The sequence below is a fragment of the Copadichromis virginalis genome, linkage group LG3 (genome assembly GCF_057382275.1).
Source record: "Copadichromis virginalis isolate Kocher_CV1m ecotype Utaka linkage group LG3, C_Virginalis_male_GT1.1, whole genome shotgun sequence".
Taxonomy (NCBI): Eukaryota; Metazoa; Chordata; class Actinopteri; order Cichliformes; family Cichlidae; genus Copadichromis; species Copadichromis virginalis.
The window spans coordinates 8,742,306-8,767,616 of NC_140620.1; the positions used below are offsets into that span (position 1 = coordinate 8,742,306).

At 41.6% G+C, this 25,311-nt stretch overlaps 1 protein-coding gene across 1 annotated transcript; it reads right to left on the reverse strand.

The window, feature by feature from the left end:
* Positions 1-1,341: 1,341 nt before the first annotated feature.
* Positions 1,342-25,053, reverse strand: LOC146712597 (uncharacterized). Its single transcript, XM_085452247.1, has 18 exons — positions 24,015-25,053; positions 22,252-23,875; positions 21,427-21,678; positions 20,740-21,174; positions 19,919-20,323; positions 16,878-17,282; positions 14,453-14,884; positions 13,584-14,036; positions 11,196-11,645; positions 7,430-7,876; positions 7,091-7,354; positions 6,728-6,982; positions 6,396-6,644; positions 6,007-6,264; positions 4,062-4,364; positions 3,699-3,968; positions 3,494-3,577; positions 1,342-3,371 (listed from the first exon to the last, which is right to left on the reverse strand). Exons 1-18 carry the CDS (start codon positions 24,403-24,405, stop codon positions 3,305-3,307), a joined length of 7,044 nt encoding a protein of 2,347 aa, XP_085308373.1. The 5' UTR covers positions 24,406-25,053; the 3' UTR covers positions 1,342-3,304.
* Positions 25,054-25,311: the final 258 nt, after the last annotated feature.

The window sequence follows — 25,311 nt, forward strand, 5'->3', positions numbered from 1 at the left end:
GAACAGCTTCTTCCCCACAGCTGTCACTCTACTGAACTCAGTCCCCTGCTGAACCTTTCCATCCACACTCACTGTCCATCCACACCCCCCTATCCCTCCCAGTGACAATGATCATGACTGTCATTCATTCTCAACATTCACCATGTGCACACACTGGTTACTGCTATAGTTTAGGACACTGACATAGTATGGTCTCTGTTATAGTGCGTACACTGTTATCTATTATAGTCTGCTCAGAGAGCTACGCTTACACTGCGTTAGATGTATTCATAGCACTCTGTAGATCTGTTTACCTCACACCTCTACATCTGTATATATTTAGCAAATCTGTATATTTGTTCATAGTACATCTGTTTATCTGCCGATCTGTATAGCAGTATAGAACATCTGTATGCTATACAGATTATCTGTATATCTCTACATGTGTATACACAGTACATCTGTACATTTGTCTGCAGTTCATCTGTATATTTGGTCTCTCTGTACATAAACTGTTTATAACTATTCCACCTTTTACACTTCCCTTATCTGTATATATCAGTATATTGTGGACTAGAATATGTTTGAGATGCCTCTGAGGATGTTTAGTAAGAAAAAACATTACATCATAAATATTAAGGTGCTCTACTGGAGTGAAGCAACTGGAAAGCTGCACAAGCAGAAATGAACGTTCACTTTTCAGCAACTATTATAGTGGAGCCTGAAGCCTGAACCTACAGCGAGTGCAGCTCTGCAGCCAGATCTGTGAGCTGAACTAAGTGGCAGCAACATAAGCATTTTTTTCCCACAATTTTAAGCTGTTTTTTAGGAATCATATCATGAGATTGGTGTGACTGAGGAGGTGCGAGAATGTATCTGGAAAAAGAAATAAAATTGCCTAATACAGGGGTGGGGAACTCCAGGTCTCAAGCTCCAGTCTCCTGCAGGATTTAGATGTGTCCTTGATCCATTACAGCTGATTTAAATTGCTAAAATACCTTCTAATGGTGGGTGTGCATCCTGACACTACCCCTCAACAGGTCTTGAAGTTCACTAGAGGCCTATAAATAAACTAATCATTTGATTCAGGTCTGTTCACCAGGGTGAGATCTAAAACCTGCAGGACATCGGCCCATGAGGCCTGGAGTTCCCCACCCCTAGCCTAATACATCTAGGACACAATTTAAAGCTTTACACACTTAATTACGATTATGTTGTCTGAGAACTAACACAGAGCAGAAAACGTACCTTGTGATTGAGCTAATTTTTTATTATTCCTCCACAGTGTGGACCAGCAGAGCTCAGAGGTTCCCAGTGGTCAGTCTGTCCAGCAGCATCAAACACAGCTGGACTCCATATTTATGGTCTGTACATGTACAACAACTATTTTTACATCTATTCTGTTCACAATCATCTCCATGCTGCTCTTTGTAGACCGGTGGATTGTCAGTGTGTCCAACATGGATCTGATGTTTGGCTCCATGATTTCAGTCTGATTGGTTCATTCATAAAGTGTTCTGTTCCAGCTGCTGGAGGACAACATCATCACTTTTGTGAAGGACGAACTGAAGAAGATCCAGAAGGTTCAGAGTCCAGATTACCCAGAATGGGAGGATGATGAGCAGAGGAGCAGCAGCAGAGAGGCATTTGAAGATCACAGTGAACTTCCTGAGGAGAATGAAGCAGGAGGAGCTGCCTGACCGACTCTAGAGCAGTAAGAGGATTTTTGTAAAAAGATTTAACCTTCTGTGTCATGGCACTTGGTCTTCGACCCAGTCTTTCTATCTTTCTGGACTTTACTGGGTTATTGAAATATCGTATGAGGCTAGTTTCATGGTTATGTTTACATCATGTATAACGTATGATTTGGTGTAACAGCTGAATCTTTTACAAATATTGAACAAGTTCTCACAATCACCTCTTTACAATGGACTATAAGGTTTAAATGATTTTCCTGTGTATAATAAACCATAACAGGACATTTCACATATCTGTAGTAAGAAAAATCTCTTTCTGAAAACACTGCACGTCTTTAATGTGCTGCTTGCTTGTGACTTCTTGATGTTGGTAAATACAATAAATGAAAAATACATGTACAACTGTTACGGATTCAAATATTGGGGATGGATACAAGAGGAAAAACCACAATAACAACACTGGTCCGGCCGGGTTGAGTCAAACGATGATTTTAATGATCACACGCGTGGGAGATGGACACCGTACGCAGACAGCATCAGATCTCAAAATGGTGGAGCATTGATCAAACTCTTATAGCCTCTGGTTCTCCCACCTTATCATAAAAGCCTAAACATTCACATGCTTTCTCTCACACGGCGCCTAAGCTACGACCTTGGCTGCCTGTTTATCTGCTCCTGCTGAGATGGGGCAGAAAACTCCAGCATGTTCTCTTCTAATCAGACAAATAAGGCGATGACTTTCTGCAAACAGTATTTCTTATAACATCATAAAACAATATCATTCATTCACAATAAATCAGCAGTCTAATGTAATGCAAATCAGTTTAACTAATGCAATAGTTATCAGCTTCTTCTAATTCAGGAGAGTAATGCAAACTAAGACTACCTAATGATTCACAATCTTTAATTAGGGATATAACATGACATGAAATAATATTAGAATCCCACACATTATGCTTCTGCTGTGAAGTCCTTTTTTTTTGTTATTACTGATATATGATATTCCATCGGGAAGACATGATTATTGAACAAATAATGAACAAGTTCTCACAAACAATTCAGCTGTTACACGTTTCAGTATCTGTTTGTATTTCGTGGAATCAACATTTGTGTGCAAGTACACAAAAATCAGTACAGTTATTGCAAAAGTACCAAAAATAAACTAAGCCGACTCACAACTGTACAATAAAACAGTTACAGCCTCATTTTGTTTTTTCACTAATTGAAAACATTTTAATCACAATAATACAACCTGATGTGTAAATATTGGGATGACCACTAGATGGCTTCAGATCTCCATAAAATAAAAATCCGCAGAAACATGAGACGTGCTCGTTTCTACACAAATAAATAAAACAAAGCATTTTAATAACGACATGAAAAAGAAAATACTCTAAAGTTATTAACACTTACTACGCTGACCTATTATTGCTCTTGTATATTACAGATTAGTATGATGCAATTGCGAGAGTTTTTACTGAGACCATAAAACTACATCTCCCTGATGACGACGACCATGACGACGATGTTAAAGATGATGGCGAGCGCTTCACCAGATCTCAAACTGCGTGTGCTCCTTGAAGGCTGCTCTGATGATGATAATGGCGATGGTGATGATGGCGAGCGCTTCACCAGATCTCAAACTGCGTGTGCTCCTTGAAGGCTGCTCTGTGCACGATGTTGTTGCTGAAGAGTCTAGAAAGAGACCAAAGCAGAGAGCAGACGTCACTCACACAGAACAACATGAATCCACGTGAGCTCAGGCTGTGAATGATTCCTCTCAGAGTCTGAGAAGAAACTCCTTCATGTTGGCTCACCGCACACAGTGGATGGAGGGGTTGATGGAGAGCAGCTGCAGTAACACATCGGTCGAAGCATCAGTGATCTGATTGTGACTCAGACTGTAACACAAACACAACATGTGGCTCTAACTGATCGCTGCACATTATATTACTGTAGTGTGTGTGAACAGGCTGATGGTTGTTGGTGCCTCCCACAGGAGGATCAGTGTGTGACACTCACTCTAGGACTTGGACTTTGTGCAGATGTGTGATGAGAGGGAGCAGCAGCTGGTCAGTGAGCTGACAGTGACTGAGGTCCAGCTCTGTCAGCCCTTCACACGAGTCCAGCATCTGGACCAAAGCCCCGCAGACCCTCTGATCCAGCGTGCTGTGACTGAGATCCAGCTCTCCACCCAGGGCTGTACACAGGGACACCGCCCGCCTCACTGCGTCCCTCTCACTGTTCACAGGAACCAGAGACAGCAGCTGGAGGAGGACAGTGTTACTGACTCTAAACAGGACAAACAGAGAAACTGTCAGGATGCATCAACACCAGCGTGAACAAGGTTCTCTCTGGTTCAGACTCTTCGGTGGTCTTTCCCACCTGAGGCGGACCCTGTGGAGGACAGGAAACAGCAGGTCCAGCACGCTGTCCTCCACCTCACAGTCTCGCAGGTCCAGCTGTGTGTCCCGGCTGCCCTGTGTCAGGATGGTGGAGACGGCCCTGCAGTCATCAGCAGTCAGACTCAGAGGCTCAGTCTGATCCTCCTCCGGTAGCTCCACACAGGAGGAGCAGGACAGATCCAAGCTGTGCTGCAGAGTCCTCAGCAGGCCTGACGCTGCCTCCTGCTGGACGTCACAGGCAGCACAGCAGTGGATGAACCTCAGCAGCTGGTTCCTGTCAACACTGGAAAGAAACGCATGGAGACAGAAAATCTCAAATGATAGATGCTGCAAACAAACTGCTGGCTCCAATAAAATGTGTTGATCTTTAAAACTAAAGGATTTTAAGAACAGCATCTATGAACTAGCAGCAGACACATTATTGTAATTAGATGTTGGATTTATGCACAGCACTCATGTTATTAAGACAAAGTCACACTGAGCCCAGTTTCCCTGCTTGGGCTGATTGTGCAGGTGGATGTTAACAGATAACAGCTTTAAATGAATAAGGACTCTGTTCATCTGGTAACTCGGTGTTCATGATTTACTGCATTTATCAGATTAAAAGCATCATTTGTCAGCAGTGATGAAGAGTAAATGTCTCCTTTGTGTCCAGGAAGCCACAGAAACACAGCATGTAGCAGATTATTTTAATGGGTCCAGTTCAAATGTGTCTGCAGACAAACTTGTGATTTGCAGCCTTCAGCTTGTTGTTCAAGCAGCTGATAAAAGAAGCCCAGGAGGTGTAATGACAACACTTGATAATAACTATAATTAATACAATTAAATTGTTAATTTGACCAATTTTAATTCACTAAGATTAAAATGACAATAACGCTGATGATACCATTTGGTAAAACCACAAATGAGACACACAAATCAGAAGCAACAAGTCAGAGGCTGCAGTTTGGGAAACACTGAAGACCACCAGAAATGTTTGGGCCTCATTTGTAAACTTCACCAAATGATTTCCAATAATATATTTTTAAACAATTATCTGTATAATTAATGAGAAATTGCAAAGCTGACATTTGTAAACTTTGTAAATAATTCATGAATATTGTGTGACATCTAAAAACAGGACGGCTAATGCTAAGCTGCAGTGTGTTCAGCGATAAGTCGGCCCTTGGGTGTAAATAAAAAAAAATCAAACTTTTGATTAGTCTGAATTTCTTTGTTGTTTAGTAAAGTTTGTGTTGGATTAAAATACAACAAACGGCTCTCACTGTTGCCATGACAGCGGGCTAATGCTAAAGAAAAGCGTGTGTGAGTCTCTGAGACTAAACAACAGTCGGGGGCGGGGCATCTGTGATGAAACCCTCGATGATAAGCAGTGAAATAAACATCTGGTCATCATTAAAGAACACATACCATAGTGAGAACATGTTGTTTGTGTCATCAGAGTGTAATTATCGTCTCTTTCCAACTATGATATATAAGATAGGAAGCTTCACCACATTGTTGTTCGTACATGTCGCCACTATGAGCACCACTATCAGCGGCTCTGGGATTCTTTTCCAGGAAAACTGAACTCAAAGCCGTCTTCAAACCAGCTTACTGTCTGTAAACATCAACATGAACCAGTTACTGTTTGATCCTGTTTCCTGTTCTGTGTTTGCTACGGTGACCCTGGGTTGTTAGACAGGCGCCCACTAATAAAATGTGTTATTGTTGCTGTTGTTGTTATTATTACTGCTCTACCTTTAAATGATGTTCACTCTGCCTGCTGTTTGAAACTTTCCTTGTAGTTTCTTGTTCGACTGTTCATGTAATCTGTTCCACACTAACAGTAAAATGTTAGCTTGTTTTTGAAGCATTATGTTACAATAAAGTGTGTTGTTCAGCAATCACACAGCGCAGCACAGAAACGAGCTCTAATATCTGACCTGAGACGAGAAACGCTGTCCAGCATGAGGAGGATGGACTCTACTCCCCCTGCTGGTATGGAGGTCCACAGCAGGTTCAGTCTGACTCCGTCTCCGTGTCTGAGGATGAAGATCAGAGCAGCACAGTCCACTGAGTCCAGCTGTCTGCAGCTCAGGCTGATCACATGACCGAGTGACCTCAGCAAACTGGGAACAGCGTGACTGTCGTGAGCTCTGTAGAGCTCTCTGATGGAGCTCATCACAAAGCTGGGACTGGGCCTGAAAACAAAGAGTTTATTTCCAACTTTGTTTAAAGGATCCATGAAGTGCTGATTAAAGATGAGACAGCATTTCAAATCCTCCTGATTAATCAGCAGAAACTGTGTAAAAGATCAAACCACATTCAGCACCTTTTAAACACAATCCTGTCCAGAAAGGGAAGCAGACGTGTGGTCTCCTCCTGTAAGAACAGGTTCTTCCTCAGGTCCACAGTGATGGTCTGAGCCGACGGCTGCTGCAGCAGATAGTGAAGCAGCTCCCAGCTCAGGCAGCAGGAGGTCAGGTCTCCACCAACCTTACTCAAGAAGGACAACGTCAAGTCCTTGTCCTGGGTTTCATGGAGGAGAGACAGGAGCTGCTGGAAGCTCTCTTCACTCAGTCTGCAGAGATCATCAATATAAAATAAGCTTTGAAGTAAAAATCGACATTTTATTTGTCCTGTGATGTTCAGAAAGACATTTACTTGACTGTCAGAGGACCATGATGGAGCAGCAGTGCAATGAGACCCTGAGCAGGGATGCAGGTCTCAGTCAGGTCTAACCGTCCGACTGTCCAGTATCTCAGCAGGGAAGCCAAACTACTGACGGCCCTCAACAATACTCTGTGTGATGGTCGGGCTTTCTTAGGCACAAGAGAAAGCTCTTCAACAGCCAGCCGACGGGCCGCTCTGCCTCTTCTTACCCACTGAGACAGCAGCAAGGACATGTCGATGGAAAGCCTGAAGAACGAAGAGACGAAAGAGCAGAAATGATGAACACCAAGAACTAAAGATTCACATAGAAATGATGTTAGAAGAGCAGGAGAGAGTCATGGTTTCACTTCCTGCCTCAGACTGTGTAGTTGTGTTGTGTGTCTGAAGAGCAGAGCGCCTCCTCTGGCAGACATCTTGCTGGGTGTGAGGATGAGATCCACTTTAGAGCCGCACAGTTTGAGAACTCTCCCCACAGACCAGCAGCTTTTCCTGTGTAACGCTCCTGTTAGCAGCAGCTGGAAGCCCAGCAGCTGCAGCAGAGACTCCAGCTGCTGGGCCTCCTCTCTGGATCTTACAGACATGGATGTGCACACACTCTGGAAGAACTCTGGACCACAGCTGGAACACAGTGAAGATGGGATCAGAGAACATGCTGGAAACGTTCTGCAAATGAAACCATCATCACTTATTTACCTGAGCTGTGAGATAAAAGGCAGACACTGCAGCAAACTCCTCACTTCACTCTCTTCATGTGAGCAGCCTGTCAGCTCCACTTGTTTCTTCTCTGGTTGGAGTTTCAGCAGCTCCAGGAGGATGGAGGTCTTTCTCTCTGAGAGGTCTATGGACCAGACTGCAGGAGCTGACTGGAAAACTGGCTGTAATGATGGAAGGACACTCACACCTGTTTTAGTCTCACAGTCCTTCACATGGGAGTACAGATCCAGCAGGAAGTCACTCTGATAATCATCATCATCTTCATCCATGTGTCTCTCATGAAGAGGGAATGTCTGATATGTGCACACTGATGCTAACAGCTCCAGGATCTTCTCTCCTGTCTGCTGCTCTCTCTCTGCTGCTGCACAGAACAGACTCACAAAGATCCTGACTGCTGCATGGAGACGTGACCTCAGAGGAAGAACACTGGAACAATAAGAAGGAAACATTCAGTGATGATTTGATGTGAGCTGCATAAAAACAACCACACACTGCTGATGCAGTTGTCCATGTGTGTCCTGTATATAATGAAACAGTCAGTGTTGGGAAGGTAAGTTTTCAAATGTATTCCACTACAGATTACAGATTACATGCCCCAAAAGGTATTTTGTAACGTATTCTGAATACTATGGATTACTTAATATATTATCAAGATTTTACAACTACATTAATGTCTCATTGCTGTGTGATTTATTACTATTACTGAAGGTTACTCACCAGACCAAAACCAACTCGACTTAAAATTTATTTCAAACCTAAAACCTTTAGTGAACAATTAGACAAATAAGAGTAAACTGCAATCATTTACTGGTAGCAATAAAATAATCTTCTACGTCTTAAGCTCTGTCCACACCTATACAGCTTTTTCTATGTGTTTGGGCCTTTCGTTCACACGTAAACGGCATTTTGAATCATCTAAAACTGAGATTTTTTTAAACTCCTTTGCATTTACGTGGACGAGGAATACGGGGTTCATCACGCAGCGTCAAAACTTGTGCGTCTTTTTTCACGTCTCACTATCTGCAGTTTTTACACACTTACACACACACAGTTACTGTCCCCCCATTTAAAGGCAGAGGCCTCATTATTTTATGTTTAAAGCGGACCCTCGTTTATTGTGGCAGTTAGGTTCTAAAAAATCCCGCGATAGGTGAAATCTGTACAGTAGTCAGCTTCATTTTTTAAAGTTATTATAGATGTTTGAAGGCTGTAAATAACCTCACTACAAGCTGTAGACACTTTCCTCAGACAGGTATGAACATTTTCACTCTTCTCTGGCTTGTTTAAACACAAAGTTCAAACCTTGTTAGAAAAATAAGTCCAGTATTATAGAAGAAACCAAAGATCAAACCCTGTTTTCAGAACATGGGAACAGCTGCAGAGAGTTCAACATTAATGAATCAATGGTACAGAAGTAGACGAAGCAAGAAGAATGAGTCAAGTTTGACTCCTCTGACTGTTTGGCTTTGCTTAATGCGTCTTATAATCTGAAGAATGCGGTAACTTCTAGCTTCCTTTAGCATGTGCAGAAGTCAAACTTTTGGTGCCATAGTTAGCGTCTTCCTCAGCCTTTTGGGAGCTACCACAGGAGCCTCTGACGGTGCAAAAGGTTTCGTCGACATTGTTGTGTTTGTGGGGGAGAAACCCTACAAACATACAGCACTGCTGCTCGAGGATTTATGTAAATTTGACAAGCTGAACTCGTTCTGTACTGGACAGGAGACACGGCTCAAGGTTGATTGATAATGGTCTGCAACAAATCAGGATGCACAACACAATGCGCTGTTAAAAAAAAGAAAGTAAATCTGCAGAATTGCACGGACCACACTGCCCACGAGGCTCCCGTCTTTAGGGCTGTGCCTGTAACACTGCTCATATTGCCTTACTATTAAAATAGTTTTTCAATAATAATTTTTACAAATATTTCTTACAGCTCTAATGTGCAGCACAGAGCGCTCAAACACATCTATTCATTCACTTCTTCACAGATGTTCATCATCCATTCATGTGCTCATGTTTGTGACTGATGAAGGCGGCATTCGATTGGTCCATTTAGTGTGGAAGAAGAGAGAAATAGCGAATCAAAGGCCTCCTTTTATGTGAGTGTGGACAGAGACTGAAGCTGAGTGAACACAAAGTTTCCCCCACATTGTCACAGCTGTCATCTCTGACTGCAGGTTTAGCTTTCATCAAGCCAGCTCACACAAAGAAAGCCTGCTTATGATCAAGCTGCTTCACTCTTCAGCCGTCTGTACAATTATACAATTATATTAAAATGCATATACTGAAAAATGTTTCCACTGCTGACTTCAGGGAGCATCTCGTCTTCTGAAGAATTAATCATGTAAAGAAGAATTCATGTACCTGAGCTGTGAGATAAAAGGCAGACACTGCAGCAAACTCCTCACTTCACTCTCTTCATGTGAGCAGCCTCTCAGCTCCACTTGTTTCTTCTCTGGTTGGAGTTTCAGCAGCTCCAGGAGGATGGAGGTCTTTCTCTCTGAGAGGTCTATGGACCAGACTGCAGGAGCTGACTGGAAAACTGGCTGTAATGATGGAAGGACACTCAGACCTGTTTTAGTCTCACAGTCCTTCACATGGGAGCACAGATCCAACAGGAAGTCACTCTGATAATGATTGTCCATGTGTCTCTCATGAAGAGGGAATGTCTGATATGTGCACACTGATGCTAACAGCTCCAGGATCTTCTCTCCTGTCTGCTGCTCTCTCTCTGCTGCTGCACAGAACAGACTCACAAAGATCCCGACTGCATGATGACGATTCCAACCATCAACTCTGCAACAATAAGAAGGAAACATTCAGAGATGATTTGATGTGAGCTGCATAAAAACAGCCACACACTGCTGATGGACTCCATCTTGTATATAATGAAAGTCCATTTAAAGCCATCTTCCATCAGAGCAGCTGAACAGTGTTCTTAGACAGTTACTGACTCACAACACAAACACTCAGCCTGTGTGTGAAATCACTGCGTTCTGAACTGTAACTGTTATTTTGTTCGCTGTCTGACTTTAGAGAGTCAAACACTAAACATCAACAATACAGAAACACACAGAGGGGAACAACAACATCTACAACAGCAGCTTCACCTGCTGCTCACATCACACACCTCTCTGCTGTCTGACATCTTCATCTGCTCACTATAGAGCTGCTACCACCATCATCATCATCATGCTCAGTAAAACAAAGTCAGAGATAAAGTCCAGCTTCATGTAACTCATTCATTTACTGAGTTACGTCACTGAAGGACTCGTTGAGTTTGCTTTCATGCTGTTTCCATGGCGATGATGGATTCAGGTGTAAAGGATGTTTCTGGCATGTGTGCACTCCAACACTCTGCAGCAGGAGCTCAGTCACATGATCCTATCAAATATAAATCTAACCTTTCTGATGAGAACGTCTTTATTCTAGATGCTGATAAGCATTAAAAGTCGTCTGATATTTATAGAAAATATGAAACTTCATAGCAACAAACAGCTGAACACGTCAGTGAAACACAGGGATGGACTGAGAACGTTTCCCTCTGAAATATGACAGAGTCTGAATACATTTATAACATGATCCATGTAGATGAGGTCAAACATATGATGCTGATGACAAACAGGCAGCACAAGACAAAATCATCACTTTACAATTCATGGAGCTCCAAATATTTCCATCACTTATTTTCACAGCACATCTTCTCTTACAGATATTTGACTCGTGTGAAGAGCATGTTATTTACCTGAGCTGTGAGATAAAAGGCAGACACTGCAGCAAACTCCTCACTTCACTCTCTTCATGTGAGCAGCCTCTCAGCTCCACTTGTTTCTTCTCTGGTTGGAGTTTCAGCAGCTCCAGGAGGATGGAGGTCTTTCTCTCTGAGAGGTCTATGGACCAGACTGCAGGAGCTGACTGGAAAACTGGCTGTAATGATGGAAGGACACTCAGACCTGTTTTAGTCTCATAGTCCTTCACATGGGAGCACAGATCCAACAGGAAGTCTCTCTGATATTGCTTCAGATCATCATTATCCATGTGTCTCTCATGAAGAGGGAATGTCTGATATGTGCACACTGATGCTAACAGCTCCAGGATCTTCTCTCCTGTCTGCTGCTCTCTCTCTGCTGCTGCACAGAACAGACTCACAAAGATCCTGACTGCTTCATGGAGACGTGACCTCAGAGGAAAAACACTGTAACAATAAGAAGGAAACATTCAGAGATGATTTGATGTGAGCTGCACAAAAACAACCACACACTGCTGATGCAGTTGTCCATGTGTGTCCTGTATATAATGAAACAGTCAGTGTTGGGAAGGTAAGTTTTCAAATGTATTCCACTACAGATTACAGATTACATGCCCCAAAAGGTATTTTGTAACGTATTCTGAATACTATGGATTACTTAATATATTATCAAGATTTTACAACTACATTAATGTCTCATTGCTGTGTGATTTATTACTATTACTGAAGGTTACTCACCAGACCAAAACCAACTCGACTTAAAATTTATTTCAAACCTAAAACCTTTAGTGAACAATGAAACAAATAAGAGTAAACTGCAATCATTTACTGGTAGCAATAAAATAATCTTCTACGTCTTAAGCTCTGTCCACACCTATACAGCTTTTTCTATGTGTTTGGGCCTTTCGTTCACACGTAAACGGCATTTTGAATAATCTAAAACTGAGATTTTTTAAACTCCTTCTTTGCATTTACGTGGACGAGGAATACGGGGTTCATCACGCAGCGTCAAAACTTGTGCGTCTTTTTTCACGTCTTACTATCTGCAGTTTTTACACACTTACACACACACAGTTACTGTCCCCACATTTAAAGGCAGAGGCCTCATTATTTTATGTTTAAAGCGGACCCTCGTTTATTGCGGCAGTTAGGTTCTAAAAAATCCCGCGATAGGTGAAATCTGTACAGTAGTCAGCTTCATTTTTTAAAGTTATTATAGATGTTTGAAGGCTGTAAATAACCTCACTACAAGCTGTACACTTTCCTCAGACAGGTATGAACATTTTCACTCTTCTCTCGCTTGTTTAAACACAAAGTTCAAACCTTGTTAGAAAAATAAGTCCAGTATTATAGAAGAAACCAAAGATCAAACCCTGTTTTCAGAACATGGGAACAGCTGCAGAGAGTTCAACATTAATGAATCAATGGTACAGAAGTAGACGAAGCAAGAAGAATGAGTCAAGTTTGACTCCTCTGACTGTTTGGCTTTGCTTAATGCGTCTTATAATCTGAAGAATGCGGTAACTTCTAGCTTCCTTTAGCATGTGCAGAAGTCAAACTTTTGGTGCCATAGTTAGTGTCTTCCTCAGCCTTTTGGGAGCTACCACAGGAGCCTCTGACGGTGCAAAAGGTTTCGTCGACATTGTTGTGTTTGTGGGGGAGAAAACATACAAACAAACAGCACTGCTGCTCGAGGATTTATGTAAATTTGACAAGCTGAACTCGTTCTGTACTGGACAGGAGACACGGCTCAAGGTTGATTGATAATGGTCTGCAACAAATCAGGATGCACAACACAATGCGCTGTTAAAAAAAAGAAAGTAAATCTGCAGAATTGCACGGACCACACTGCCCACGAGGCTCCCGTCTTTAGGGCTGTGCCTGTAACACTGCTCATATTGCCTTACTATTAAAATAGTTTTTCAATAATAATTTTTACAAATATTTCTTACAGCTCTAATGTGCAGCACAGAGCGCTCAAACACATCTATTCATTCACTTCTTCATAGATGTTTATCATCCATTCATGTGCTCATGTTTGTGACTGATGAAGGCAGCATTCGATTGGTCCATTTAGTGTGGAAGAAGAGAGAAATAGCGAATCAAAGGCCTCCTTTTATGTGAGTGTGGACAGAGACTGAAGCTGAGTGAACACAAAGTTTCCCCCACATTGTCACAGCTGTCATCTCTGACTGCAGGTTTAGCTTTCATCAAGCCAGCTCACACAAAGAAAGCCTGCTTATGATCAAGCTGCTTCACTCTTCAGCCGTCTGTACAATTATACAATTATATTAAAATGCATATACTGAAAAATGTTTCCACTGCTGACTTCAGGGAGCATCTCGTCTTCTGAAGAATTAATCATGTAAAGAAGAATTCATGTACCTGAGCTGTGAGATAAAAGGCAGACACTGCAGCAAACTCCTCACTTCACTCTCTTCATGTGAGCAGCCTCTCAGCTCCACTTGTTTCTTCTCTGGTTGGAGTTTCAGCAGCTCCAGGAGGATGGAGGTCTTTCTCTCTGAGAGCTTTATGGACCAGACTGCAGGAGCTGACTGGAAAACTGGCTGTAATGATGGAAGGACACTCAGACCTGTTTTAGTCTCACAGTCCTTCACATGGGAGCACAGATCCAACAGGAAGTCACTCTGATATTGCTTCAGATCATCATCATCATCATCCTCCATGTGTCTCTCATGAAGAGGGAATGTCTGGTATGTGCACACTGATGCTAACAGCTCCAGGATCTTCTCTCCTGTCTGCTGCTCTCTCTCTGCTGCTGCACAGAACAGACTCACAAAGATCCTGATTTCACCATCTTGAGTCTCCAAATAAACACTGGAACAATAAGAAGGAAACATTTAGAGATGATTTGATGTGAGCTGCATAAAAACAGCCACACACTGCTGATGGACTCCATCTGGTCCATGTTTCCTGTACATAATGACGCTCCATGTTAAATATAACATAAACGAGGGAAACATATCATCTCAGTTGCAGCACATAACTAATTTATTAATCCTCATAAAAACAAGAAAACACAAATATTTTAGAAATTTGTCAAAATTCCACTTTTAGAAGCTTCTTTAAATCAAGAAGAGACGGTAAAAACTTTACTTTAAGATTAAATTAATAGAAAAGTTGTTTTCTGCTGTCTTTGTAAAGTAACTATATACTATGTGTATACTGCATGTGGTGAACGCATGTTCTCCATCAAAACTCTTCACTAAGCTTCTGAATACAATCTGACTTACCTGAGCTGTGAGATAAAAGGCAGACACTGCAGCAAACTCCTCACTTCACTCTCTTCATGTGAGCAGCCTGTCAGCTCCACTTGTTTCTTCTCTGGTTGGAGTTTCAGCAGCTCCAGGAGGATGGAGGTCTTTCTCTCTGAGAGGTCTATGGACCAGACTGCAGGAGCTGACTGGAAAACTGGCTGTAATGATGGAAGGACACTCAGACCTGTTTTAGTCTCACAGTCCTTCACATGGGAGCACAGATCCAACAGAAAGTCACTCTGATAATACTTCTCCATGCGTCTCTCATGAAGAGGGAATGTCTGATATGTGCACACTGATGCTAACAGCTCCAGGATCTTCTCTCCTGTCTGCTGCTCTCTCTCTGCTGCTGCACAGAACAGATTCCCAAAGATCCTGACTGCTTCATGACGATTCCAAACATCAACACTGTAACAATAAGAAGGAAACATTCAGAGATGATTTGATGTGAGCTGCATAAAAACAGCCACACACTGCTGATGGACTCCATGTTGTATATAATGAAAGTCCATTTTAAAGCCATCTTCCATCAGAGCAGCTGAGCATAGTATTTAGACTGTTACTGACTCACAGCCAGTGTTGGGAAGGTAAGTTTTCAAATGTATTCCACTACAGATTACAGATTACATGCCCCAAAAAGTATTTTGTAACGTATTCTGAATACTATGGATTACTTAATATATTATCAAGATTTTACAACTACATTAATGTCTCATTGCTGTGTGATTTATTACTATTACTGAAGGTTACTCACCAGACCAAAACCAACTCGACTTAAAATTTATTTCAAACCTAAAACCTTTAGTGAACAATGAAACAAATAAGAGTAAACTGCAATCATTTACTGGTAGCAATAAAATAATCTTCTACGTCTTAAGCTCTGTCCACACCTATACAGCTTTTTCTATGTGTTTGGGCCTTTCGTTCACACGTAAACGGCATTTTGAATAATCTAAAACTGAGATTTTTTAAACTCCTTCTTTGCATTTACGTGGACGAGGAATACGGGGTTCATCACGCAGCGTCAAAACTTGTGCGTCTTTTTTCACGTCTTACTATCTGCAGTTTTTACACACTTACACACACACAGTTACTGTCCCCACATTTAAAGGCAGAGGCCTCATTATTTTATGTTTAAAGCGGACCCTCGTTTATTGCGGCAGTTAGGTTCTAAAAAATCCCGCGATAGGTGAAATCTGTACAGTAGTCAGCTTCATTTTTTAAAGTTATTATAGATGTTTGAAGGCTGTAAATAACCTCACTACAAGCTGTACACTTTCCTCAGACAGGTATGAACATTTTCACTCTTCTCTGGCTTGTTTAAACACAAAGTTCAAACCTTGTTAGAAAAATAAGTCCAGTATTATAGAAGAAACCAAAGATCAAACCCTGTTTTCAGAACATGGGAACAGCTGCAGAGAGTTCAACATTAATGAATCAATGGTACAGAAGTAGACGAAGCAAGAAGAATGAGTCAAGTTTGACTCCTCTGACTGTTTGGCTTTGCTTAATGCGTCTTAGAATCTGAAGAATGCGGTAACTTCTAGCTTCCTTTAGCATGTGCAGAAGTCAAACTTTTGGTGCCATAGTTAGCGTCTTCCTCAGCCTTTTGGGAGCTACCACAGGAGCCTCTGACGGTGCAAAAGGTTTCGTCGACATTGTTGTGTTTGTGGGGGAGAAAACATACAAACAAACAGCACTGCTGCTCGAGGATTTATGTAAATTTGACAAGCTGAACTCGTTCTGTACTGGACAGGAGACACGGCTCAAGGTTGATTGATAATGGTCTGCAACAAATCAGGATGCACAACACAATGCGCTGTTAAAAAAAAGAAAGTAAATCTGCAGAATTGCACGGACCACACTGCCCACGAGGCTCCCGTCTTTAGGGCTGTGCCTGTAACACTGCTCATATTGCCTTACTATTAAAATAGTTTTTCAATAATAATTTTTACAAATATTTCTTACAGCTCTAATGTGCAGCACAGAGCGCTCAAACACATCTATTCATTCACTTCTTCATAGATGTTTATCATCCATTCATGTGCTCATGTTTGTGACTGATGAAGGCGGCATTCGATTGGTCCATTTAGTGTGGAAGAAGAGAGAAATAGCGAATCAAAGGCCTCCTTTTATGTGAGTGTGGACAGAGACTGAAGCTGAGTGAACACAAAGTTTCCCCCACATTGTCACAGCTGTCATCTCTGACTGCAGGTTTAGCTTTCATCAAGCCAGCTCACACAAAGAAAGCCTGCTTATGATCAAGCTGCTTCACTCTTCAGCCGTCTGTACAATTATACAATTATATTAAAATGCATATACTGAAAAATGTTTCCACTGCTGACTTCAGGGAGCATCTCGTCTTCTGAAGAATTAATCATGTAAAGAAGAATTCATGTACCTGAGCTGTGAGATAAAAGGCAGACACTGCAGCAAACTCCTCACTTCACTCTCTTCATGTGAGCAGCCTCTCAGCTCCACTTGTTTCTTCTCTGGTTGGAGTTTCAGCAGCTCCAGGAGGATGGAGGTCTTTCTCTCTGAGAGCTTTATGGACCAGACTGCAGGAGCTGACTGGAAAACTGACTGTAATGATGGAAGGACACTCAGACCTGTTTTAGTCTCATAAGAGTACAGGTCCAGGAGGAAGTCACACCATTTCTCTTTAAGAGGACTGTGTTTGTATGTGCACACTGATGCTAACAGCTCCAGGATCTTCTCTCCTGTCTGCTGCTCTCTCTCTGCTGCTGCACAGAACAGACTCACAAAGATCCTCGTTCGGTCTTCATCTGATGTCTCAGCATCAACTCTGCAACAATAAGAAGGAAACATTCAGTGATGATTTGATGTGAGCTGCATTGAAACAACCACACACTGCTGACACACTTTGCAATGTTTGTGAGTTTAATCTGGATCTTTGCTGATTTTCTGTCTTCAGTAAAATGAAACTTTGATAAAAATCAGAGTCTGTTTATTTCTTTGGAAGTCAGCAAACTCATAAATTGAGCAGAGGATCAAATAATTATGTCACTGCTGTAAAAAGGTAGAACACTGTGAGAACAGCTGTAATACAGTGTTGTATTATTCATGTACGTCGGAGTATTTGGAGAGTTTAGATTTTATATTTGCTATGGTCACTGAATCCTGGTGTTTCTTGGTTTAATGCAGTAACGTCTGTTTTCTACAATGTTTCTATGACAGGAAATGCTGTTTGCGTTGGATTCTCTATGATGAAGGAGATGGCGAGCCACCTCTGAACCTCATCACCTCCTTAGCCTGAGCAGCTGCTCTGAGTTTTCACTGTGCCAGACGAGGAGGCCACGCCCCCTTTCAGCCTTCACCTGAGCTCACCTGTGTGAAAGCACAGCACCAAACAGCTTAGCTGCTGTGTTTCACTCAGGAGCACTTTGGAAGTGAACCTGACTGGACGTCTTTACTAAAACTGACTGACTACAAACCAGAGGAGCCAACGACAGAACTTCCAAACTCTTCAACATCCCAGAGACACTTTCCTGCATCATCAGGTGACTCCTTGTGATGAGGGAGCAGCTAAAGTAGCCTTGATCGCTTCAATATCAACACTGTGTTCGTGCTGTTTACACTCGTCTGTGACGCTGTGTGAAATATTCACTAGTGTTTTGTGATCATTCACATTTGATTTGATAGAAGAAGTTTCAGGACATTGAAGTTACAGCTCTGAGTGGCTCCAGCTGCTCAGTGAGTCTCTTCCTCTCTTAAAGCCTCAAACTCACACTCTGGCCCTGCTCATTTAATATTCTGCAAACCTTCAGTGAGTTATGTTTGCACTGTGTGATCAATATTTGTATGTTCTGTATCACTTTGTGCGTTTTCCTTTTCCTGTCATGGAGACAGCTCAGACCTGCTGGCGTCTCCAGGTCCTGCTGAGCTTTCAGGTTATGTGATAAATGCTTTGGAAGTCATGGATGGGCCTCACTTTAGACCAGCTCACACAACATACTTCACTAACAACCAGTAACTGTCTGAATTAACTCAGGAATATCTGTAACACATGTACAACTTTATAAAGTGTTCATCCATCATTGGAAAAGTATCAGACTGCTGTCATTGAACATGTTATATTTGAGCCTCTTCAGCAAAACTTCATCATGTGTATCCATGATTATGAACGACATACTGAGGAGGAGCAATGCTTCATAAATGATGAAACAAGTATTAACTAACACTAATGCTGAAGAGTGTGCAGCTGTTATAAAGTGTTAGCAGCAAAACACTAAACATCAACAATACAGAAACACACAGAGGGGAACAACAACATCTACAACAGCAGCTTCACCTGCTGCTCACATCACACACGTGGAAATCACATATTTACTAACATTTTACAGTTAATTCATTTAGATTAAGATTTGTTTACACTGAAAATTAGACTCAATTAATATTTTCTGGTTCAGAAAAGTCTTAAACACAAAGATTCACATGTTAGTGGCCACGTTGAGCCTCCTGTCAGTGTTTAGTTTCACCAGACTAGCTCTCTGTACCTGGCTATATCACCATGGTAACAGATGCTGAACACAGCCTGGTGTAGATCAGGTTATGTTCAGTGTCAGATTAAAATCAGCTGTAAGTGACACATTTTCTCTGAGTCTTTTATGTCCAGTCTGCTCTGAGCTGGAGCTCATGATAACATGAACGTCACAAACTCCTTCACCAGATTGTGTGTCAGAGCTGAATGCAGCGAGTAACCTTTCATGTTTAAGTGGATCGAGGTCAAAGTGTCACAGCTTTAATGTGCAGCTGTCAGCTTACAAATAAACTGCAGCACAGAGCGCTCACACACATTCATTCATTCACATGTTAATGATTGCTACCAGCATCGCTTAGTCTCCTTTGATGCAGCAACAGTGTTGCCTGTGTTGTTATAGTTACATATTGTTTATAGCTCTGTGTCACCTGTTAATGTAACAATATTTCTTATTAATGGAGGTGAAATCAGTGGGTCTACTTTGTGTGGAAGAAGACAGAAATAACGTATGAATGGTCGTTGTGTGGATGTGGAGAAGAGAGGCCCCAAATGCAGGCTGAAGCTGAACATCCTGGATGACTCAAACTGTTTCCCTCTGCAGTGACAGCTGCTTGATGCTGTTTTGTTTTAAAGCCCATCAGAAACACATAAATACCTTAACAGTACAACTTTTATTAATCATTTTAATGAAGCTTTTTTCCCAGGAGGTCTTAGTGATGCTGTAAATGTCACTAAGTGCAGTTTTATTCTCACAGACAAACTGTCACATGTTAAAAAACTGTTGAAGGTAAATGTTACAAATTTGTGGACTCATTTCTATAAACTGGCTTCAATCAAGCAGCAACTAAATTGTCAAATAGAGCTAAAATATTTTCATGAATTATTTTCAGCACTCATTTATTGGTAGACCGACTTTATTGTGTGAAGAGCGTGTCGTGTACCTGAGCTGTGAGATAAAAGGCAGACACTGCAGCAAACTCCTCACTTCACTCTCTTCATGTGAGCAGCCTGTCAGCTCCACTTGTTTCTTCTCTGGTTGGAGTTTCAGCAGCTCCAGGAGGATGGAGGTCTTTCTCTCTGAGAGGTCTATGGACCAGACTGCAGGAGCTGACTGGAAAACTGGCTGTAATGATGGAAGGACACTCAGACCTGTTTTAGTCTCATAAGAGTACAGGTCCAGGAGGAAGTCACACCATTTCGCTTTAAGAGGACTGTTTTTGTATCTGCACACTGATGCTAACAGCTCCAGGATCTTCTCTCCTGTCTGCTGCTCTCTCTCTGCTGCTGCACAGAACAGACTCACAAAGATCCTCGTTCGGTCTTCATCTGATGTCTCAGCATCAACTCTGCAACAATAAGAAGGAAACATTCAGTGATGATTTGATGTGAGCTGCATAAAAACAGCCACACACTGCTGATGGACTCCATCTGGTCCATGTTTCCTGTACATAATGATGCTCCATGTTAAATATAACATAAACGAGGGAAACATATCATCTCAGTTGCAGCACATAACTAATTTATTAATCCTCATAAAAACAAGAAAACACAAATATTTTAGAAATTTGTCAAAATTCCACTTTTAGAAGCTTCTTTAAATCAAGAAGAGACGGTAAAAACTTTACTTTAAGATTAAATGAATAGAAAAGTTGTTTTCTGCTGTCTTTGTAAAGTAACTATATACTATGTGTATACTGCATGTGGTGAACGCATGTTCTCCATCAAAACTCTTCACTAAGCTTCTGAATACAATCTGACTTACCTGAGCTGTGAGATAAAAGGCAGACACTGCAGCAAACTCCTCACTTCACTCTCTTCATGTGAGCAGCCTGTCAGCTCCACTTGTTTCTTCTCTGGTTGGAGTTTCAGCAGCTCCAGGAGGATGGAGGTCTTTCTCTCTGAGAGGTCTATGGACCAGACTGCAGGAGCTGACTGGAAAACTGACTGTAATGATGGAAGGACACTCAGACCTGTTTTAGTCTCACAGTCCTTCACATGGGAGCACAGATCCAACAGGAAGTCACTCTGATATTTGTCATTGTAATGAGAATGAAGAGGGAATGTCTGATAAGAGCAGACTGATGATAGCATGTTGAGGATCTTCTCTCCTGTCCTCTGTTGTCTATCTGCTGCTACAATGAAGAGATTCACCAACAACTCAGTTTGATCTGAGAGATTTCCTGATGACTGACAGAAACTGGAAGAAAGAAAAGGAAACACGATGTGATGATTTGATCTGAGCACAACAAACAGAAACAAGCAGCACTGATACCGTCCTAGATTTGTCTCAGATAAATATCTCCAGCATTAAAAGTACATTAAAGACATATAAGGTCAGTACTACAGTTGGTTCAATTATTTCTATAAAGTAACTCGACTGGATTTTAAACCACAATTGAAGATCACATGAAAACATTGAGTGTTTAATAAGTAAAACCAAAGAGCATACCTGAGTGAGTGGATGTGGGGTAAATGGTGTAAGAGGAACGAGCTCGCACTTTGACAGTCTCTGTGATCACAGTGAAGGCAGACTTTCACCTTCCTCTTCTGCAGGACTCTCACAGCTCCGTCATACAGTTGTGTTTCACTGTTGACTGGGAGGTGCAGCTGATTCTCAGTGAAGTCAAGTAAACTCACGTAATCCACGTCCACCTCACTCAGAAGAGAAATGCTCCACAGCTGGCGTGACAAGGAGTCACTCCTACAGTTGGAAGGTTGGTAGAGAACTTCATTAGTTCACATGTAATCAGCTGCTGAGAACTATTATTATATTATATATGATTATTTATTATTATTATTATATTATTATAGTCTATTTGTGTAGATTCATGCTGAAACTGAAGAACCATGTTCGCCTTTTTCATGCAAAACTCCTAATTTGTGCAAAGCTGCCAGAGGCTTACAAGTTAAATGTGCTTCAGTTGAGACTGAAAATGTCTTAAATAAGTAATAAAATCTCTCATTCAAATGACAAAAGTCCAGGTAAAAGTTAGTTAGCATTCTGGGATCCCCTCACCTGGATTATTGTGTATGCATCAAGACTAAAGAATAATGTTACCAAATACCTAAAGACTACGTACAAACTTTCTGCTGTGTACAACTCACTGGAAACATGATGAAACAAAGCTGAAACAAATCCTTCTCACTACTATGTTTTCATTTTTCACTTTAAGAAAAACACATACTGCTCTAAATCACTGAATGCTTTACATTTAAAACATTAAAAACAGATGTACAGAACCCTTTAACTTCAGATCTAAATGTTCTCACTTACCTTTGAAGTTTGCTGAGGCATCCCAGCAAAGGCCTCATTCCCTGTTTTGATACTGTTGTATCCTCCAGGTTCAGCTCTATTTTCCTCTCCTGACTCTGGCTGATTACATAGGCCAGAACACAACACTGCTGAGGATCAAGAGTCTCTCCACTCGCATCAATACAGTAGTCCAGTTTATCCAGGAGGCAGAGGCAGGCATCAGGTGACTGAGACTCATAGAGGCATTGACATAAGAACATTAAGTCCACTTCACAGTCTTCACTGTCACTACAACCTACAAAGGTGGTCACCAAGTGTTTGAAGAACCAGCCAGACGTGTCTCTGAGCTGCTGAGGAGGAAGGAGACCTTCTAACAAATCAGTGTTCTTCTCATTCAACAGTCCACACAGGAAAGGGACCAAGTGTTTCATGTGTTTGCTGCCCTGAACCAGACACTGCTGTAGAACACATCTGGTCTTCTCTGGATCCTTTAAGACCCACAGAGCTGCAAAAAACTCCTGAACCGTGTAGTGGAGAAAGGCACACAAGGGTTTCCTTACAGTTGGGCTGATTTGAATTACATTCCTGCTCAAAATGGCCAAATTAGCACAGCTGTCTAGTTTGGGCAGTGATGTTAGGCTCACATTTTTCCCTTCTGTTGCACAAAAAGCTGCCTGAGATAAAGACAGTATTGCATCCCATTTAGTACTTTCATTTTCAGGTGTCTTGGAAACATTCCTCTGATTGCAGAAATGGAGGATATTGAGGTATATTTCAGTAACTGTGCAGGGATGCGGAGAGAAATCTGAGCCCTCAAAGCTAAAGCAGGCGACCACCATCAGGGCGTACATGGGGACGTGGCAAAGAGAGAATAACTCCAGGTTACACAAGACTTTGTTGAGGTGGTTCTCACTCAGATTCTTGGATAAGTACTCTCTGATGCCCTGCTCACTGAAGCCTTTCACTTCCACTCTGAGACAGTCCCAATCCAACAGGAAGTCTGCTGACTCCCCCTCTGGTCTGCAGGTGATGATGATCTTTGCTTCGGGTAGAAGGGTCTTCTGTATGAGCTTAAACACCACAGATGTAGAGCCAACATCTGTAACTCCATCAAAAATGATGGTAACACTGTCAGCATTATTCTTTATGTCCTCTAAGACCTCATCTTTGCCTTTATCTGGTTCACAGAACACACTGAAGAGAAGATCCTCCAGTTTATGGACCTCTGTGATGTTGGGTGTTTCTCTCATATCAAAGTAGAACATGTAATCTAGATCCTTGTTATCTTTCTCTGACCACAGTTTCAACATCTGATGGACCACAGCTGTTTTCCCAGTTCCAGGTTTTCCTACCAAAAGGATTTTTCTTTCATATGTTTTCAGCAGTTCACTGGGAGAGGTTCCATGTTTGTCCTCAGGTATGTAGGCCTTGAGTTTTTTAGTGCGAACCTTCCTGCTTTTCTTGATCTTTGACTTTTTTATTTTGGATGCTGAAGCCTGTCCTGGTGTGTCTAACACAAGCGAGGTGTAGGACAGGGAGTTCTGCTTGTTGAACAGGACTTCTTTACTTCGGGCCCATGATCTTTCTGAAATCTTTCGAGCTTCTGATTTCAGCTTTTCTTGGTATCTGTGACACGGTTTAGGGCCTGAAAGAAAAGAGGTGTGGGAGAAATTAATTAAAAATTTATTTAGGGATTTAACTCATGTGTCACTGAACAGCACTGCATTATAAATGAGTGTGATCACGAGAAATCTTGCCACAGACTTCAGTTTGTTTAAAAATACCTTGTAAATCTGTTACATCCATGTTGGTGTCATCCGTGAAGGAAAAGCAGCTGATCCAATAGTTCAGGTCAAATTTGTCTTGTGAAGAGGAATCAGATGCTGTAATTTCCAGAAAAGACGGCGGCCTTTCTGTTCTTCTCTTTCTTGTTATGTCAATAATCCTGAGAAACTCATAGCAGGCTGCTTCCCCCTTTTTTATGACACGGTTCACAATCTCTCTGGTTTTGTCAAAGTCGTCACCCGCTGTCTTTATTTTACTGACTTCTTCCTCTGAGAAAACTTCTTTCTGGTAGAGATGCTCTACAATCACAGTGAGCCCCTTTAATGTTCCCACCAGTTTGTGCTTGGCCCTCCTGACGTACTGCACAGCGGACTGAGATGTACAAGCCATGTTTCCTTTATTTCATGTACAAGCCATGTTTCCTTTATTTCATGTACAAGCCATGTTTCCTTTATTTCCTGGATTTCTGTTGAAAAAAATGTGGATTTAAACAAAATGTAATTCATTTCAAAGATTCAGACTAATATATAATTTTGATGTTGCTCCTGTTCCTTGCATTGCTAGGCTTTGTTTTAAATTGATGTGTCAAGTGTGTTTATAATTTATCCTCAGTCTTTGACTTTTAGTTTTTTTCAGCATTCTGGTTTTTGATTTTATTTTCTTGTCTTCTTTAAATGTTTTTTTCTTTATTATTTTGCAATTGACAGCGCCACCACTCTCTTGGTGGCGCTGTCACTTGGTGTTCGCTCGTTCTGCGTTAGAGTATCACTTCCTGTTCCTGCTGAACCACAGTGGTGTTTCTGAGTAGCTTATCTGCTTAGCAATTTAATTAAAAACTTTTAGATACATTTTTTTCATAGTATAATCTTCGCGTGCTTCATCCGAAGCACACTCTCTGTGTACTCACTACCTGATTTATAGCCAAAGTATTCACTCACTGTGTATTTACTGTTTCGCTAGCTTAGCTTAGCTCTCTGTCTCTCTTCCACAGCATGTCTTTATCCTGTCTTCCTTCTCTTACCCCAACCAATCACAGCAGATGGCCCCGCCCCTCCCTGAGCCTGGTTCTGCTTTCTTCCTGTTAAAAGGGAGTTTTTCCTTCCCACTGTCGCCAAAGTGCTTGCTCATAGGGGGTCATATGATTGTTGGGCTTTTCTCTGTATCTACTGTACAATATAAAGCGCCTGGAGGCGACTTTTGTTGCGATTTATTGCTATATAAATGAAATTGAATTGAAATGAATTGAAATTGAATTCAAAGCAACGTGTAACTCTGGTTTTGATAATTACTGTGTAT

Bases quoted from the DNA above. Each gene is read 5' to 3' on its own strand.
- LOC146712597 (XM_085452247.1), bottom strand. From the start codon at position 24,405: ATGGCTTGTACATCTCAGTCCGCTGTGCAGTACGTCAGGAGGGCCAAG. The intron at 17,283-19,918 runs GTACACGACACG...TTATTGTTGCAG, and splicing joins CCTTTTATCTCACAGCTCAG to AGTTGATGCTGAGACATCAG. The intron at 3,578-3,698 runs GTGAGTGTCACA...TTTGTGTTACAG, and splicing joins CACAAAGTCCAAGTCCTAGA to TCTGAGTCACAATCAGATCA.